Source organism: Pteropus medius, unplaced genomic scaffold, assembly GCF_902729225.1.
Source record: "Pteropus medius unplaced genomic scaffold, Ma_sr-lr_union100, whole genome shotgun sequence".
In the NCBI taxonomy this organism is placed as follows: domain Eukaryota; kingdom Metazoa; phylum Chordata; class Mammalia; order Chiroptera; family Pteropodidae; genus Pteropus; species Pteropus medius.
The window spans coordinates 7,066,482-7,083,981 of NW_024351729.1; the positions used below are offsets into that span (position 1 = coordinate 7,066,482).

General features: G+C 40.5%; 2 protein-coding genes across 4 annotated transcripts in view; one reads left to right on the forward strand and one right to left on the reverse strand.

Moving 5' to 3' along the window:
• Nucleotides 1-4,199, reverse strand: part of HSPD1 (heat shock protein family D (Hsp60) member 1) — a 9,852-nt gene extending 5,653 nt beyond the window's left edge. The window contains exons 1-4 of the mRNA XM_039844908.1: nucleotides 4,056-4,199; nucleotides 2,964-3,139; nucleotides 1,572-1,824; nucleotides 6-137 (exon numbers count right to left, since the gene is read on the reverse strand). Of these exons, the coding sequence (XP_039700842.1) occupies nucleotides 6-137; nucleotides 1,572-1,824; nucleotides 2,964-3,137 (559 nt within the window). The 5' untranslated portion in view covers nucleotides 3,138-3,139; nucleotides 4,056-4,199. The remainder of the gene's footprint in view (nucleotides 1-5; nucleotides 138-1,571; nucleotides 1,825-2,963; nucleotides 3,140-4,055) is intronic.
• A 234-nt stretch (nucleotides 4,200-4,433) lies between these two features.
• LOC120587500 (MOB-like protein phocein) overlaps nucleotides 4,434-17,500 on the forward strand; it is a 33,332-nt gene continuing 20,265 nt past the window's right edge. The window contains exons 1-4 of one of the 3 annotated variants that reach the window (XM_039844335.1): nucleotides 4,558-4,715; nucleotides 5,348-5,512; nucleotides 6,539-6,628; nucleotides 6,707-6,958. In XM_039844335.1, the coding sequence (XP_039700269.1) occupies nucleotides 4,713-4,715; nucleotides 5,348-5,512; nucleotides 6,539-6,628; nucleotides 6,707-6,757 (309 nt within the window). In that variant the 5' untranslated portion in view covers nucleotides 4,558-4,712 and the 3' untranslated portion in view covers nucleotides 6,758-6,958. Of the gene's footprint in view, nucleotides 4,716-5,347; nucleotides 5,513-6,538; nucleotides 6,629-6,706; nucleotides 6,959-16,925; nucleotides 17,084-17,500 lie in introns of those variants that run through there. The other 2 variants (XM_039844336.1, XM_039844333.1) reach the window with 2 other exon arrangements.

The following is a 17,500-nucleotide window of genomic DNA, read 5'->3' on the forward strand; positions in this document are numbered from 1 at the left end:
TCATGTTACTAAAATTTTTAAAACTTTACCATAAAATATTATGAAAAATCTTACCTGAGCAATTTCTTCAGGAGTTGTCACAGGTTTAGACTGCTTCTTAAGTTCAGCAATTACAGCATCAACAGCTAACATCACACCTGGGTCAAAAACAAATGCCATTACACTGCAGATTCTCTCATAACTCCATGTCACATAAAAATTTTGATTTAATATAAAAGTTTTCGTGCCTTAATAGCCTACACACACTGCTTCTGGGCCAGTACTTTTCCAAATCACACAGAGTTGGATGGCACGCACAGAAACAAGAACTAAAGTCCTACAATGCCAAAATTATTTTGAAAATTGAACTAAGAAAAAAACTGAGGTGTACAATTTCAAGAATCTCACCATTTAACTCATCCTGTATAAGTCATTCTCAATCCAATCATACTGCATGTTTCTAATAAGGTCAGCCAACAATTCTCCCCTCAACTGAATGATTATAAAAAAGGGCCAAAATGGATTACAGTTCTTTACTTTCAAAAATGAATATAATTCTCAAGTATAAGGAATTTCTTGTGGCCATTCCCCTGCAGGTTTTAATTATCCAAAATTTCCTCATTTTGTTATTATAAACAATATTTTTGTTTTAACAGTAAACAGCACCACAATATGGATTTATGAAAAACCCATTTTACTATAATGGGACTAGTGCTAGCTCTTTCCTTCTTTGAGAAATGTTACTTCAAGAAAAAAATCCAAAGCGAGGTGTTTAGGAACCATGACTTTCTTTGGGAAGTAACTTTAATAACCTCCATTAATGCTTGTCAGTGATTTACAGTCAAACCGCTTTCCATGCAACACATTTCAATTTGGACCTCAAACATTAAAATAGATGGGATGTTATCAGTAGGCCTGGAACGCCAATTCTGACAAAATAATATTTCCCTTTACTAAAAGTCTCCTAGTTTGGCCAGCAACACTCTAAGGATACATGGTAATCATTTTCAAGACAGGAAAACCAAGTTTTAGTACACAGCTAACAAATGACAATGATAGAATTTAAGTCTACATCACCACCTCATGCTGGGGAGATCTTTAAATTGTAGTCTAGCCTCCTAAAACAAGCAGTAATAAACAAAACGCAGACCAATAAAATACTATGTGCTGTTAAGAGAAAAAACTGCTTTCAAAAAAAACCTGTGACATCCTGATGACTGTTTCTTGTTAGGCCCTACATTCCAGATAACTAAGGTAAAACATAAAAATTGTATAATCTCTCTGCTCTAATCCTCACAAGTTTACTATTTTCAAGGTATATAGTATACGCTGTATCTTCCAATAAATTGTTGGCTTTAGGGGGAAGGGTGTGGGGAGGGTCTAACGACACAAGGGACAGACTGACAACAGGAAATGTCAGTCCCATTTCTCTCCTTAGCACCTAGCACAGTGCCCACCACATACATAGCTACGCATTCAATCACTATTTGCTGAAGGAATACTCAGCCTAAGAATTTTTAGGATGTAAGAACCAACTTTCTAATATTAATAAACAGTTTAAAACACTGAAAACAATAAAGTGACATTCCCACCTCTCCTGATCTCCACTGGATTAGCACCTTTGCTAATCTTCTCAAAACCTTCTTTGGCAATAGAGCGTGCCAGTACTGTAGCAGTTGTGGTGCCATCTCCAGCCTCTTCATTTGTATTATTGGCAACATCTTGAACAAGTTTAGCGCCAATATTCTTATATTTATCTTTTAAGTCAATGGACTTTGCAACGGTCACACCATCTTTTGTTACTTTGGGACTTCCCCAACTCTGTTCAATAATCACTGTTCTTCCCTACAATTGCAGAGAAAAAAAAGTGACACAACCACACAAAGTACTACTTAGCTTAAAACAGAACAAGCAGTTTTTATAATAGGGCAATTACTTGAGAGCCTCAACATTAAGTTGTCGCTTTTTATCAGCATAATCTGCAGCATAATCTCAACGGCAAGTCCACTCACGTTCTTAAATTTACAGAAAAAATTACCTCTGTTGCCAAATGCGCAGCCTTGGATGAGGTATATTATGTGAGATAAAAATCCTAGGTAGTAAAAGATGTCATTTAATAAGAACACAGACAAACCAATATCAATTTGATATTTTAATGGAATTCCAGTTTATTTTTAACATAATTTCTATTTTTCTCCAGTGCCTGCTATCTTTAAACGTAATGTGAAAACTTACTTTTTAAACTTGCTTTAAAATTTAGTTACTAAAATATCAACAGCAAGGAAAGCAGAGTACGTTATCTTTCAGGGTTGTTTGACGTTAAATCTCAAATATGGTGCAAAAAGAGTATTGGCAGTTTTTGGATCTGAACCAAAGTTGCTACTTGGCAATCATGCAAATATCTTATTTTATACAGTTTGGATTACTTTGATACTTGAATTGTTTTCAACCTAAAATGAAGCATTGCTTGACTGTGCACAACCTTCAAAGGCCTCCTCAAATTTATTACTCTTCACCAATCTCTTCATGTTAAATGAAGCTTAAAATTTTAAATGTGGTTTGGAACAGAAGGGACAGCAGAAAAATATTAGGTAAAACTAGCACCTAAGAGCACATACTTGAGGTATTATAAGAAGTAAGTTATGCTTGGAACTAACTACTGGGAAAGAATCCAAAATTTAAATCAAGCAGGAAAGCAATACTAATTCTACCTTGAGTTTAAGGATCCACACTGTGTTATAAGTTACCACTGGATTACATCACACATTGTACAAAATAAAGTTTCACAAATTTGGTAGAAAAGTTTTAAGTTTTAAGGCCGTTACATAGTTTAAAAAAAAAAAAAGTAACTGAGAATGCGGAACTCATATGTAAATTGGATTCTATCAAAAACCGTATACCCGTGTAGTTCAGCTAGCTGTGATCAATAAAATGTTATTGCATAATTAACAGTACTACAAATTACAACAAAATAATACTGATACCTTTGGCCCCATAGTAACGGCTACAGCATCGGCTAAGAGGTCTACACCTTGAAGCATTAAGGCTCGGGCATCTGCACCAAATTTTACATCTTTGGCATAAGCCCGAGTGAGATGAGGAGCCAGTGCCCTGGACACTGGCCTAATCTGGCGAAAGACTTCGTGTAATCGAAGCATTTCTAGGGAGGGGGAGAAACAAGCATATTATCAGTACATCAATACGAACACTACCCGAAGTGCGTTACAACATAAACATGACACCTGTGCAACAGAAGAAATGTAAGATGTGAGCTGGGCCGACTTCTCTCAGCCACTAAACCCGGGCCACGGAACGCGCCACAGCTTTTTAACGCCTGCACTAGCGCAAACTTGAAGAAAGGCCGCCCCCACGCCCGACCTACAGCACTAGCACAAAGTATACCTATCTTCTTCCCCATGGCCATTTGCCCCTGCCGTTAAAAACGAGTAAATCTTTCACCACTAAAATAGCCTGCAGAGCAAACCCACTCCAAACGTGTCCTGGAAAGTGTGCAGGAAAGGGGCAGGTTATAAACCCGGTGACCAGTGGAGTAAAAACATTCCTGACAATGCAAAAATCTGCTTACTAAGATGTGTATTCATGTATCCAATCGGGGCTACAGTATCAGAGTAGCCGACTAGGCCGCGATGCTGGACACAGCGGCCCCATGTGTCTTTTCATCTAGACGCCCCGAGCAAGGTCAAGGCTGGAGGCGCCGTACCCTCACTGAGCTTGCGGGGCCAAAGACAGTCTCCGTTAAGGTTGAGACTACCCCCGTCAAGGCCCTGGAGTCGGCCAGGAATGGGCTGCATCGGAGGACCCACGTGAACACACTCCCCCGGTTCCACACACTCCTGGCCCTCCCTCTTGCAAGGCCTCCCTCCTGCGCCCTGGCCTGGCGAGCGATCCGCGCCGCACGTGGTGGGCCCCTGCAAGGCCTGGGCCAGCGAGCCCCGGGCTGCGGCGCTGAGGGGAAGCCCTGGCTCTATCCAGCCGGCGCACTCAAGCAGAACCACCGCGGGGCAAGGCCGGGGGTCCCAGGCGCCTGCGTAAGGTGGCGCGGGGCAGCCGCATACCTGCGGGGCAGCGGCAAGGCGGACGAGCGGCGAGGCAGGCCGTCGGCGGCGAGTGAGGGACAAAGTGCAGGGCGCACACGGCAAAGAGCTCCTGTCCCCTCCCTCCGCCGCTCCCCCCGCCCTGCAACACCGCGTGTGCGGGGGCCTCCCACTCCCCCCTCCCATCGGCCCGGGCCCGGCAATCTGTACGCGCCGCGCGCCAGCCCCGCCCCTGCCTACCCGCGCGGGGCCAGGCCAGCGGGCTCAGCCCTCTCTGGCCAGCTTAGGCTAGTTCCCGGGCTGCGTTCGCTTCCAGAACTTTCCGGGGACTGCTGCGTTGTGTCTGGGTCACGGGTTAAATCGCGTCATTTCCGGGAGGAGGCGAAGGGCTAGTATTTTCACCTCCGCGAGGGTCCTAGAAAAGCCTAGAAAAAGCTCCTCTTTCTTCCGCCTCCCGGTCGTCGCGTCAGTGGCCTGCGCAGAGCGCGCGGGACGAATCGCGGCGCGCGCTGTTGCGGCCGCCCTCTCGCGCGCGCGGGGAGGGCCGGGAGGCGGGGGCGAGCACGCCTGCGCACTGGGCGGCCTCTTCCAAAGTTCACTTGCCCGCACGGCCGGACTGCAGGTTTCTCCTTGCGGCCGCGGCGCGAGAGCAGAGTACGTACTGCGGCAGCAGGAGTCATGGTGAGTCCCGCGTGCGCTAGAGGCGCGTGGGTCCGGGTAGGCCTGAGGCGCACGGGGAGCCTGGACCGTTCTCATTGAGAGAGGGAGGAGGAGGGGTTGGGGTCACTCAGGGACCGGCACCTACCCGAACCCTGGAGACTCCCGGTTCCGCCGACCTTTTCGTACGCAGAGGGCCCTTTGCACGCGCGTGTATGGCCGGCCTGTGTGCTAGGGGGCGGGAACTCGGACGCACGCGTGGCGCCAGATCCGCTTCTCCTGCAAGGCCTTTTGTGGGTGTGTAATACTGTGAAGAAAGCATGGCTTTACACAGAGTGACTTCAGATGTGTGCTGAACATTCCAGAAAAACCTATGGAAGGAAAATATGTGACCTTGGAATAAACCAAGATGGTTTTTAAAGCTCGTCTGGCTGCTGACCAGAGGAGCACCAACTACCCCTACCACATAGGGAATTGGAAATTAACCTGGAATCTAGGGCTGAACATTCAAATGGGTTTCCTGAAGGAATAATCTGGGTTGGGGCGTTACCTTTGAAAGCCACATGTGGTGGTTGATATGTAAAATTTACGATGGCATGCCTGTTTAGAATATAATTACATATTTTGTTTCAAAGCTAACATTTCTCTCCCTGCAGGCAGGACAGGCATTTAGAAAGTTTCTTCCCCTCTTTGACCGAGTATTAGTTGAAAGGAGTGCTGCGGAAACTGTAACCAAAGGAGGCATCATGCTTCCAGAAAAATCTCAAGGAAAAGTATTGCAAGCAACAGTAGTAGCTGTTGGATCGGGCTCTAAAGGAAAGGTAAATAGCTAAAATGGAATTATTTTCATGTGAGGTGGAGGGAAAAAAGAATCCTTGGTTATTAAAAGCAGTCTTTTAACTAGTTTATTTTCAAGATCATTCTCCAGTTCAGTTAGATTTAATCTATGTCTAACGAAAATGATTGTGAAATGAAATTGTTTATTATATACAATGGAAGGTTAGAGAATATTAAAACCAAAAGCCACTTGGTAGCCTCATATGACGTGTTTTTTTCAAATTCTGAATTTTTTATTTTTAAAAAGTTAAAAAAAATTTAAACAATTATGCTTGAAGATAATCCATGGGGGCGTTTAAGAATTGAAGAGAAATTTGAACTCTTGGTCTAACATGTTGCGCTGAAATTGCCCTAATCCTTTAACCACTTTTCACTTTACTTGGCATTCCCATGAAAGGAACAGGTTAAGACTATCCTTCCAAGGATTCTCAGTAAATGCCCTTGGGGTCTAATAAGTTAATTGCATTGTTCCAGTTGCCTCAGAGTTCTAGCAAGGAGCTCTTCTGGAGTCAAGGATAGGAAGACTTTGGGGAGTGGGCACTATGCTTCAGTCTCCTTTACCCAAATCATATTTTGGAGAAAAGAAAGTTGAATCACAAAGGAGATATGTTTCAAATTCAGGAACTTTTTTGTTTTTGTTTTGGTATGCTGAGGTTAAACATAGCCATGTATAAACGATTTTAAAAACTGGTTTATTTTATATAATCGATAGGTTATGTTCATATTTAATCACTAAAAATTAGCTTGTTAGCTTTCCCAATATAACTCCTTGAACTTTTACACTGAAATTGGGTTTTAGTTTAAGCCACTGTGGGCATTATTTCAAAATGTAACTCAACACGTTAAGACATTTTTGAGTATAGAAATACAGTTGTATAAATTATATCATTTTGCTGCCAAGTCCTTTTATAACAGTTGATTCGAGTATGCACATTTGATTAATAAATGTTAGATATAAATATTTGGTGAACTAAATGCCTTTGCTAATAAAATATCTTTATTTTCTTAAGGGTGGAGAGATTCAACCAGTTAGCGTGAAAGTTGGAGACAGAGTTCTTCTTCCAGAATATGGAGGCACCAAAGTAGTTCTAGATGACAAGGTATGTAAACTTAATAATTTTAAAAAGAAGTTAAATATTTGCTGTTTTTTTCTTCACTATTGGTTTCTCTGTTTGCAGGATTATTTCTTATTTAGAGATGGCGACATTCTTGGAAAGTATGTAGACTGAAATCACTATTGAAATGGCATCCTGTGAAGCTGCCCATTCCACTAAAGTTCTGAAATCTCATCATGTAAATAATTTCCATGTCTCTTTTGTAATAAATTAATGAAATAATCCAAAAGTAATGACATCCAGTGTCTCTTAAAATTTAGTTTCACTGTACTGATATAAACATTTCCAAATAAAAATGTATAAATAAATGGTTAATTTTTATTTAGTGTTTTAATTTGGTTTTAGTATCTAGTTTGTTTTTTTCTTTTTTCAAGTGAACTGCAGAGAATTTTGGAGAACAAGGCTTTCAATTTTCACATTGAATTTAGCTTTACTACATAGATCATTGATGCTGATACAAAGCATGGATTTATACTTACTTTTTTGTTTTTTTGTCTTCTGAGATTCAAAAGAATAGTTGTTCAAGAAGCTATCAATGTAAGAAACATCCAAACCCGGAGAGGATTTTTATGCTTGAGTCAAACTGATAACATACTGAAGAGCAAGATCTCAAATACTCTCAGGCAGTTTAGTTTCTTTTATGCGTTTAAGATTAGGGAGAGAATGAAGGAAGATTATATTAAGGTGGGAGAAAGCAAGGTTTACGTTACAAAATAGTTAAGACTGGATTCTCGAAGGTGGTTTTCTTTAGAAGGGTATGAAAGTCATTTCAGAGGTGTGTTTACCTACTGAGGCACAAAAACTGATAGTTTGCTTAAGGCAAAGATAAACGTGCTAAAGAAATTACATGGCTGGGGTGTGAATACCCACCAATTTATGATCAGATCACCTTGTGAGATTACTTTCCATAAAATCTCCCCCATTTTTACCTGTCCACAATGCTACTTTATACTGGTTTAGACAAACCCAAATAGTGTTCCAATTAGGCGAACGCAAGTGGTATTTGAGAAAGGAAAGCGGACTAATTACTGAAAGAAGAAATTTCTATAGGTGCAGATAAGCTAACAGACTAAATCTAAAGAATATTTTCAGTCAGACTGTCTTACGTTGCTTCCTTGTTAGCCTTGTAACAAGTATAGAATGCAATGCTGCTTTAGGCCCAGTACAAAGGTTATTTTGCCAAAGGTTTGAGGAGTCGGACTTGCAGTTGAGCTGGGATGGCAGCTCCAATTCAAAAAGTAGCTCCATTTATATTCTTCATAGTGTTACAGTCCAGTGCAGGTTGGTGGGGAGGGTGCTGCTCCACAATTATTTAGGGTCTCAGACTCCCAAATTGTAGCCCTACTGTCCTCTTGAGAGCCTGAAGCCTACTCCATAGAGAATCGTATATAGGTTTTTATGGTCCAGGTCTGGAAATGGAGCACTTCCTCACTAGTGTTAGAAAATTCAGACTGGTTTAAAATTGCACTCCTGGGAGAGGCTGAACCATGAAAACAACTACACAAGCTTATGTTAAACTATAGTTCTTCGCTTATGGAATCCAGTGTTGTTTTGTGTTATATTTAGAAATTTTTAATGAACATAGCCAGTTTTAAAAACTGCATAATTTACTGGGCAAAATTCAAGGCAAAATATAATAGCTAACTGGCTGAGTGCCTTCTATAGGGGGTGGGCATTGATAGTAATTATAGCTAACACTTCAGGAGCATTTTCTAGATACTGGCCACTGTTGTAGGTACTTTGCATATATCAATTGGTTTAATCTTTTAACAACCATATGAGCTAGGTAACTTCCATCTTGCCAATAAGGTAGGTGAGGCACAGAAGGGTTAAGTAATAACCAAAGTCACAATAGGAAGTGGCAAAGGTAGGGTTTGGACTTCGGCAGTCTACCTCCAAATGGCCCCTGCTACTTTGTTAGAAAAATCTCAGCACTTCGTATTTCAATTCTGGTGGTAACTACTGTGGTATGGGGGGTGTGGGTGTGTTGTAAGAGATGCCTGCGGTCCTGGCAGTATGTCGTGCTTGGAGCAACAAGAACAATGGAAGCAAATGTGGACTTGCAAACAAGGACACATTGCAGAGAGGGCGCATATGCCTGACCAATTCTGAGACTTCTTGCTCTAGAGACTAGAAAAAGATACTTAAGAGGATAAGAAAAAGGTACTTGAGAGGAAATAGCTGAGAACACTGGAGGTGGCTTTGAGACTGAATCTGGGAGTTGGCTATAGCTTTTATCTACTAACCTGATAGTAACTATTACTAAATTACAAAGCTAGCATTGTTGTGAAACTTAATAAAAGGCCGTGGAGACAGGGGTTAGGAGGCCAGCATTGTCCATCCTCCTCTCTATCCATGTAAGCTACACATTTCCAGACTCAGTTCTTCTTCCAAACCTTCTCCACTACAGGGGTGGATGTGTGGCAATTAGTAGGTATCTAGTACATAATTTGAATTTAACAAATAGGAAACTTGAGTCACAAAACTGGGTAATTAAGATCTAAAACCAGACAAACCTACTCCAGACTTGATTACCAACCCCTAAAATCAGATACTTAGTTACAAGCTACTTCTATTTTGGTGGTCCCATATCTTGCATCCCATATATTTCTTGTGGAATTAAAATCTAAATGTAAATGGCATGGAATAATGGTCTAAACTTTTGATAATGTTATTGTCAGTAAAACAGTATGTGTGTGCATTTACATTTATGTAAGTACTATTTGTTATACTAAGGCTTAATTGTCATATTTAGCTATAAGAATTGTGATTAAAGAGCTCAATTTTTACAGCACCCAAGTGAGTCATCAATTTCCTACTGTGCCCAAGGCGCACCTAGATAATGTGCTTTGCAGATCTTAACCTTGTAAGTACAGACTCCCCTCTGTTTACCAGTGAGAAAACTGACTTGAGATGAAACTTTTTCAAGGCCATATGGCTGGTAAACTGCAGAGTTAGGAATCTGGTCCAAAGGCCATGGCTTTCCCATTATTCCCCTGTTTTGTTTTCCAAAGACTCAAGTAAATGAGTTTTGAGATCTAAGTTTTCAAATTTTGGTTCATCCTTGGAATTACCTGGTGTACTTTAAATTGCAAGGCTCTACCCATAACCTACTAAATCAGAACAATGGAGAATTTCTTTTTGTACCACAGTAGTCCTGTGATGTTTGCCTAGCAGAACTGGTTTAAGAAATTATGTTATACTGACATTATACTGGAAATAAAATGGGGTAAAGGATTTTGGTGTGAGAAAGGCCAAAAATAAGGGCATTTTAGGTGTGGGGCCACATTTCAGAAAAGTATGTTGTCATTTACCTTTTGTTCAACAGAATTATGAAGGAGAAAGGTAAATAAAATAGGCAAAATTCTAAGTGGGGTTTTCATGATACCATTTTTGAGTGCTTGCCAAGCACTTTTTCTAGGCATTTAACATGTCATCTTGCTTAACTGTAATCAAAGCAATCCTGTGAGGCAGATACTCCTTGCCTCACAGGTGAAACATGCACAGAGAATTAGAGTAACTTGCTCTAATTCTGACAGAAATTTTAAGTCATGGGTTGGAATTGAATTCAGGTTTGTCTGACTTCACAGTCTGCCTTCCACTATTCTACACAAAAAAATTTGGGAAATTGAGAATAAAATTTAAATTACCAGGGAGTTATTCTGTTGTACATGCATTACCATTATTAAGATTTTTTTCCTGTTATTTGTTCCAGAAAGTGTGTTATAAAATAATTCTTATTTTAAAAATTGAGATTATGGGATTAATTTTATTTTATTGTGGTAAGAACACTTAATACAAGATTACCCTCAATAGATTTTTAACTGTACAATACAATATTGTTAACTATAAGCACACTGTTGTACAATAGATCTCTAGAACTTTTTCATGTTGCTTACCTGAAACATATAACAGTAGATTAGCAGCTCCCAATTTCCCCTCTCCCTAGTCCCTAGCAACCACTATTCTGCTCTCTGCTTCTATGAGTTTGACTATTTTATATACCTCATATAAGTGGGAGTCATGCAGTATTTGACCTATGATTGGGTTGTTTCACTTAGCACAGTGTGCTCAAGTTTCATCCATGTTGTCACGTGACAGATTTCCTTTTTTAAAAAAGACAATAATAAATACTCCATTGTATGTATATACCATAACAAAAACTGCACGTCAAATTAGGAAACAAATCTGACAAGACATGTCTTCCTCGTACTCTTTCAGTAATGTACTTACCTAGCTGTGAGTATTTCTAAGCTTCTTGGTAAGGACTGCCAGATTGCTCTTCGGAGTGATTCCAAGTCATGCCTTTTTCAGCAAGTTAATTGCTGTTTCAGTGCACTCACACTCTAATGGAGTTTTGAGTTTTATTTATGTGAACTATTTCGATGTTCTCCTTTACCTTTAAGCAACCTGTATGAGAGAGCCCAATCAAACCTAGGCTCTGACTCTGTTTGCCTTACATGCTAGTTTTGTGATATTTGACAAACTGTCTAACCCCTCTTAGTTTAAGAATTAACTGTGAAAGGAGCACTAGTTATCCATTAACATTTTGAATCAAGTCTGTTATTTTCTTATACTTTATTTTTATTTAAAAATAGTTGTATTTGTGTAGTTAAAAATTCCAAAGGATATACACTGCAGAGTCCTCCTTATCCTTGTCCCCCAGTCACACAGTTCCATCCATCCCTGGAGGCAATTAGTGTTACAGTTTATATTCTTCGTTTCAGAGGTGCTTTATGTATACATATGTATGTGTTTGAGTATATACATGTATACATATGTATCATTTGTATATGAAATATATATTCATTTTTCCTTTTAAAAAATATTTCATACATAGTATTTGGCACCTTGCTTTTTTATGTATTAACAATTTGTCTCTGAAATTAATCTATAAAGAGCTTTTTCATTTTTTTTTACAGCTATATAATGTTCCATTATGTGGATGGATAAACCCATAATTGATTTAAGCATTCTCCATTGATGAGTATTTTAAGTTCTAATATTATGCTATCGGCAACATTTCTTCAATGAATAAAGTTTTTGCATACATTATTTTGAACATGTGAACAAATATATTTGTAAAATAAATTCCTAGACATGTAATTAATGTCAAAGGGTATATGGATTTTAATCATATATGTACACTCAAATACATATTTCTAAGGTGCCCTTCATAGTTCTACTAATTATGTCTTACCAACAATGTATGAGACTGATTTATTGCCACCCTCAATGACATAGGAATTTATAGTTTTTATTTTGCCAATCTGATTTTACTTTTACCATTGTGAATGAGGGCAAGTATCCTATGTGTTTAAAAGCCATCTCTATTTCCTTTCTTAGCTGTTCCTACTGACTGTTAATGTCTTCTGCCCATTTTTCTACTGGGTGATTGGCCTTTTATGATTTGTGTGATATTTTTATTTATTAGGAAAATGGTTCCCTGCGATGTTTTTTCCTTCAGTTTGTCATTTTGGCTTTGGTTTCATTTATGCTTTGAACTTGCAGAAAGTCATTTTGATGTAGTTTAATAAATGTTCTCCATTATGGCTTCTGGGTATTAATGGTAAACTCAGAAAAGTCTTCTCCAATCCAGGCATATCTTGGAGAAATGTGGGTTCGGTTCCAGACCACCACAATAAAGCAAGTATTACAATAAAGTTAGTTGTTATCTTTTTTCTGGTTGAAGGTCTTGCCTTCAATTTGTAAAAAAAAGCAATATCTGTGAAGTGCAATAAAGCAAAGCACAATAAAATGAGGTATGCCTGTATTTAAAGGTTCTTTCATGGTTTCTTTAGGTATTTTTATAGTTTTTTTAAAAAATATTCCAATCTTGGCTTTATCTGGAGATTTTCCTTTTATAAGGAATGGATCCAATCCCCCTCCCCACTTCCTTCTTTCAGATTAAGCCCAGTTCTTTAAGACTTGTTAAAATTTAGCCCAAGTCTTGCAAAATGTTTTTTCAGTCTCATTTGGCCTGGAGACTTGAATTGGGAAAAACACGAATGGGTATTTATCTGGCTTAAGTGTCAGTTCAAAATGGCCAGTTTTGTTATAGCACTTTTAAGTCATTCGTCTATTTTTTTTTTTTTTAACATGTGTCAAGCACTGTTCTAGGCAGTGGAGATACAGGGATGAATAAGATGAAAGCAGATAGAAGTAAACAATAGCATAATTTTAGTAGAGATTAGTGTCATCAAGAAGATAGAAAATGCTGCTAATTTTGTGAGACATTTGGGGCCCTATTGAAAAGAGGAAATGATAATAGTCTATTGTAAGTTGTCTCTTCTGATCACATCTTCCCTTCCTGAAAGTCCAGGAACTACTGTATTAGTTATCTATTGCTGCATAGCGAATCACTCCCAAATTTGGTGACCTAAAATAACAAACATCTCACAGTATCAGTAGGATGGAAATTTTGGAGCAGCTTAATTGAGTGGTCATAGTGTCTCATAAGGCTGCCGTCATCTGAAGTGTTGACTGGGGCTGGAGACTGTCCTTCCAAGTTGGTTCACTCATATGCTGGCAAGTTGATGCTTGCTTTCAGTAAGAGCCTTAGTTTCTCACTATGTGGAACCCTCATGAGGCTGCTTGAGTGTCCTCACACATGGCAGCTTTCTCATCCAGGGCAGGTGTGCTAAGAGAGCAAGGCAGAAGCCACAATGTCTTTTATGACCTAATATCAGAAGTCACAAATCATTTTCACAGTATCCTATTGGTTACTATTCAATGTGAGTGAGAAACACACAAAGGCATAAATATCAGGAGATAATCACTGGGGGCCATCTTTGCAGCTGGCTACCACAATTACCAATTTGGTCAAATATTCTAGAATTCTAGAGAGAAAAATGAAGTGCCATGGGAGTTTAGTATCTCACTCATGTGTAATCAAAGTTGTCTAGGTTTGAACTCTTCATAAATCAAAGAAATTTTGTCTATAACAACTTTCACAAAGAAAATACTTTTCAAATAATGTTGAAAATGTATAAAACCACATATAGGCACTAATTTGTTCAACTATGAACATATATCCCCATGCTTTCCTGCTGCTTCAACATTGCTTGGCCTGCATCTCCACGTGTAAATGCTATGCATACTTTAAGGCACACTTCAACTACTTCATGCATCACGCACAGTGTGTCAGCTTTCCTCATAAGCTGGCTTCCTTCAAGCCAAGATGGTTGATGCAGTCCCAGACTGTAGTGGTAGTTTAGTGCAGTGTTTAGTGGCAGAAAAAAGGGACCATCTCTTTTGTTATCTCCTCAAGAGCAAGAAAAACCTTTCCCTAAAGTGCTCTACCAGAAAGGATACCAGATATCCTTTCGTATCTCTTTAGGCTAAAATGGAGTCACATGCTTATCCTTTAACTAAACATTGGTTTAGATCAACAGAGATTTATCCCTCAGCTAGAGATGGGTTTACCTTTCCTTGGTCATTTAGGGAGAGATGGATACTGAGTAAGATCAAAGTTTGTTTGCAAAGAACATGTGTAAGGAGAAGGATAGTAAGTAGTCATCCAACAGGGGCTGTTTCAACACTTAAAAGACATTTTGTTTTATGGTATAGTAACCTACATATTCTCCTTTGCCATTCATTGTTACGCTCTTTGAGTAAAGGAGCTTATACTTCTTATTCACATTTTCCGCACTTGATCAATGCCTTACACATAATGGGCATTCATTATTTTACTTGGATTTAGAAATTCCCCAAAGAGAATTTCATATTGGGTAGATATTTTTCAAATTATTTATACTTTGGATTTATAAAATATTTTCTTCTAAAACTTTAAGAGAACTCCAGGAATATTTACTTTTATATTTGCTTTCATACTCTAAGATGTAAAGGAAAAGAACTGCTGTGCACTATTTTCATTACAAATAAACTTTTCATGGATAGCTTGCTGCAAGTCTTATAGTCAGTAAGCAAGAGAATCTAGATTTTCTGAATCCCAGCCCAGAGTTACTTCCATTTGTCTATATTGTCTTTGAGAAGATGACTCCTTTAACGAAAATATTCCAGTAACCCATTATTACATGTAAGTGTTATTACTGATCATGCTCCTTTTTTTTTTCTCCCTCTCCCAATTAACCCTGGTTATAAAATTATTTTTGTCTGAAGGTCATAATTTGCAGACTGACAGAGGAATTAAAATGTGAAGGTTATGTGCTAGAAACATTTCGACCCTAAATAACAAGGTCTTCCTGTGAACAAAGCCAGAGTCAACATCACAATGCAACTTTATTGGATTTTCAGAGATAAATGCGTATTATGTTTCTGAATTTAAAACCTCATTTCCTTTTTCTCTTGTTCCTTTCAGATAGGCTGAAACGGTATAACAAATCTGGATTTAAGAGAACATTAAGACAAGCCCCTTCAACTATAGTAACTGATATTTACAGCTCAGGAACACTACCACACAATACTGGAAATTTTAACTTAATCCTTGGAGTGGGGTGGGGTTGTCCACAAACTGAGGGACCTACTTCAGCCTTTGCTCTCCACAGACCCACCCCATATATCTCTTTTTGAGGCAACGTTTGAATGCCGATTATCTTAGATTCTCACTTCATACTGTAAGAAAATCGATGATTTGCACACCTCTCCATTGCTAGACACAAAGCAATTTAAAGACTGGGCTTTTTCATTCTTGTACCTCAGTGCCAAATACAACGTGGGGCTTAATAAATATTTGTTGAATGAATAAATCTTTTGATATTTAGGAGATGTAATGGAATTAAGAATTAAGGCCTTGCTCTTGAAAAGTTACCAGTCTATACATCTTTCAGAAAGGACTCTTACTTAAAGGCAAACCAACTTCCTATTGTCAAATTCCTTTGAGCAAAGTTCCAAGTATCTGACAATTATTCAGATTTGCACTCACTTAATTTTAACCAACCTCTCCTCCAATCCTCACTTCCATCTTTGGAGGCTGTGACATAGCTCTCTTCTTAGCATTCTCAATGCACCTTTAGGTGTATTTGATGGTGTTATGGCGCGAATGATTCTAAGACCCACGGAGCCAATTGAGATTAATTATGAGCCTTTATTAGCCAGCCGGCAACTGACTCTCTACCACGCAGGGTTAGAGGAGATCAGCCCCGAGCTTCCACAGGAGGCGGCTTATAAAGCCTCCAACTATATCCTTGAATAAACAGATTACAAGAAGCAGAAGTTAGCCGTTAACGTTTTGTACAAAGATAAATGTATCCAGGGAACTCTCAGATCAAACAGGGCCTAGTAGACAGTTTTATCATCTGCACCTTGGAATGTTGCGCTTCTCTTGGGGCTGGCGCCTGGAGATATCACCTCCCTGTAACTGAGTTACTGCTCTCCCTGGGGGCTGGCACCTGGAGATACCACTTCCCTGAAACTGGAGAATTTCCACTTTTACAATGGGATATCTCATGTTTCCTTCTCTTGGAAATCACCCTACTGCATGCACTCTTTACCTTTTGAAGTGTCTTCCCATCTTGTGTCCTAAGGCCTCTCTCAACCCATATCAAAGATTTAAGGTTTCTAAACAGGAAACAAAAAAAGCTTGCCCAAACTGTCATGATTTCATGACTAAAGGGAACACTTAAAACTTGCAGCAAAGGAAATTTGGAATTCTGTAAGTACAACTTCCACCATTTACCAAGGAGCATTCATTTTATCCTTCTGCTTTCCGACGTGCAAAAAATAGGAGCTAATTTTGGCCGCCTGACGCACAACAACGGATATGCACTCTATCTCAAATAATCGGTATCTGGGTCTTTATCTACTCAAACTTGTCATTGAAACTGTCCTTCCTTGGCTTTGAGGTCAGAGGATGGTGGAAATATCATTTGCCCCCGTCTGAGTAGAGACTGGGTCGATATCAGGCAGGTTCTTTGGAATTTTCCCAAACTGCCGGCCCGTTTTTCATTTTGCATGCCTTGGCCGATTTCGGGACAGAATTATGCTTTTCTAGGTACGTGTACAGGGTTAACGAAACTGGTCGCCACTGTGCAAGCTCGGTCCTTTCAATGTACCTAACGTAAGCCCAAGGCGATACACCAACGCGTTACATAGATCTGGCACACTACAACAGAAGCCCTGCGTCGACTTGCGGACTCAACCGAAGCCACCATCGGCCCCCGGATTATCAAGGCTCTGTCTTCCTCTGTTTAGCCGCCAGTCAGTTGCCGGCTGTTCCTTTTTTCCCCCTCCCTCCGCCAGCTGGCTCTTTCCGGGACTCCTCCCAGTCCTCCCGCCCTGCCCCGCGCGGGCTACGGCTGTTCCATCAGCCGCCGCTCCTCCACCGCTCCCCGACCGAGAGCGCCGCTCTGCCCCGCCCCCAGTGCAGGCAGCCATCCTCTACATCCGGGTACCGACTCCAGCCGCCCAGACTCTGGCACTATGGTCATGGCGGAGGGGACGGCAGTGCTGAGGCGGAACAGGCCAGGCACCAAGGCGCAGGTACCATCTTTGCACCTTTCCTGCGGGGGGGACTCTAGGTGCTGAGCCATGCCACACCTGGAAGCTGGCGGCCCTTGACCACAGGTTGGTCAGGGACGACAGGCAGGCGGGAGCACTGGTGCCCGGCCTGCTCTTCCGGAGCCGCAGCCCCTCAGTCTAGCTGCGGCGGCCCGTGAGGCCTGCGGAGCCCCAACTTGAGGGTGGGCATGAACAGCGGATGGGGGCCACGGGCAGTGACCGCAGAGGTGGGAGGCCGGGAACATGTCAGCAGTGACTGCTTGTTCTCGCCTCTACCCTGAACTGCAGCTGACCAGCGTCGCAGAGGCGCAGCCTTCCAGGTGGAGACCCCAGGGGTTTCGTGAGGGTCGGGGCTGCCAGGGCGGGAGAACGTGTAAACATAGCCTACCTCGTCCTGGC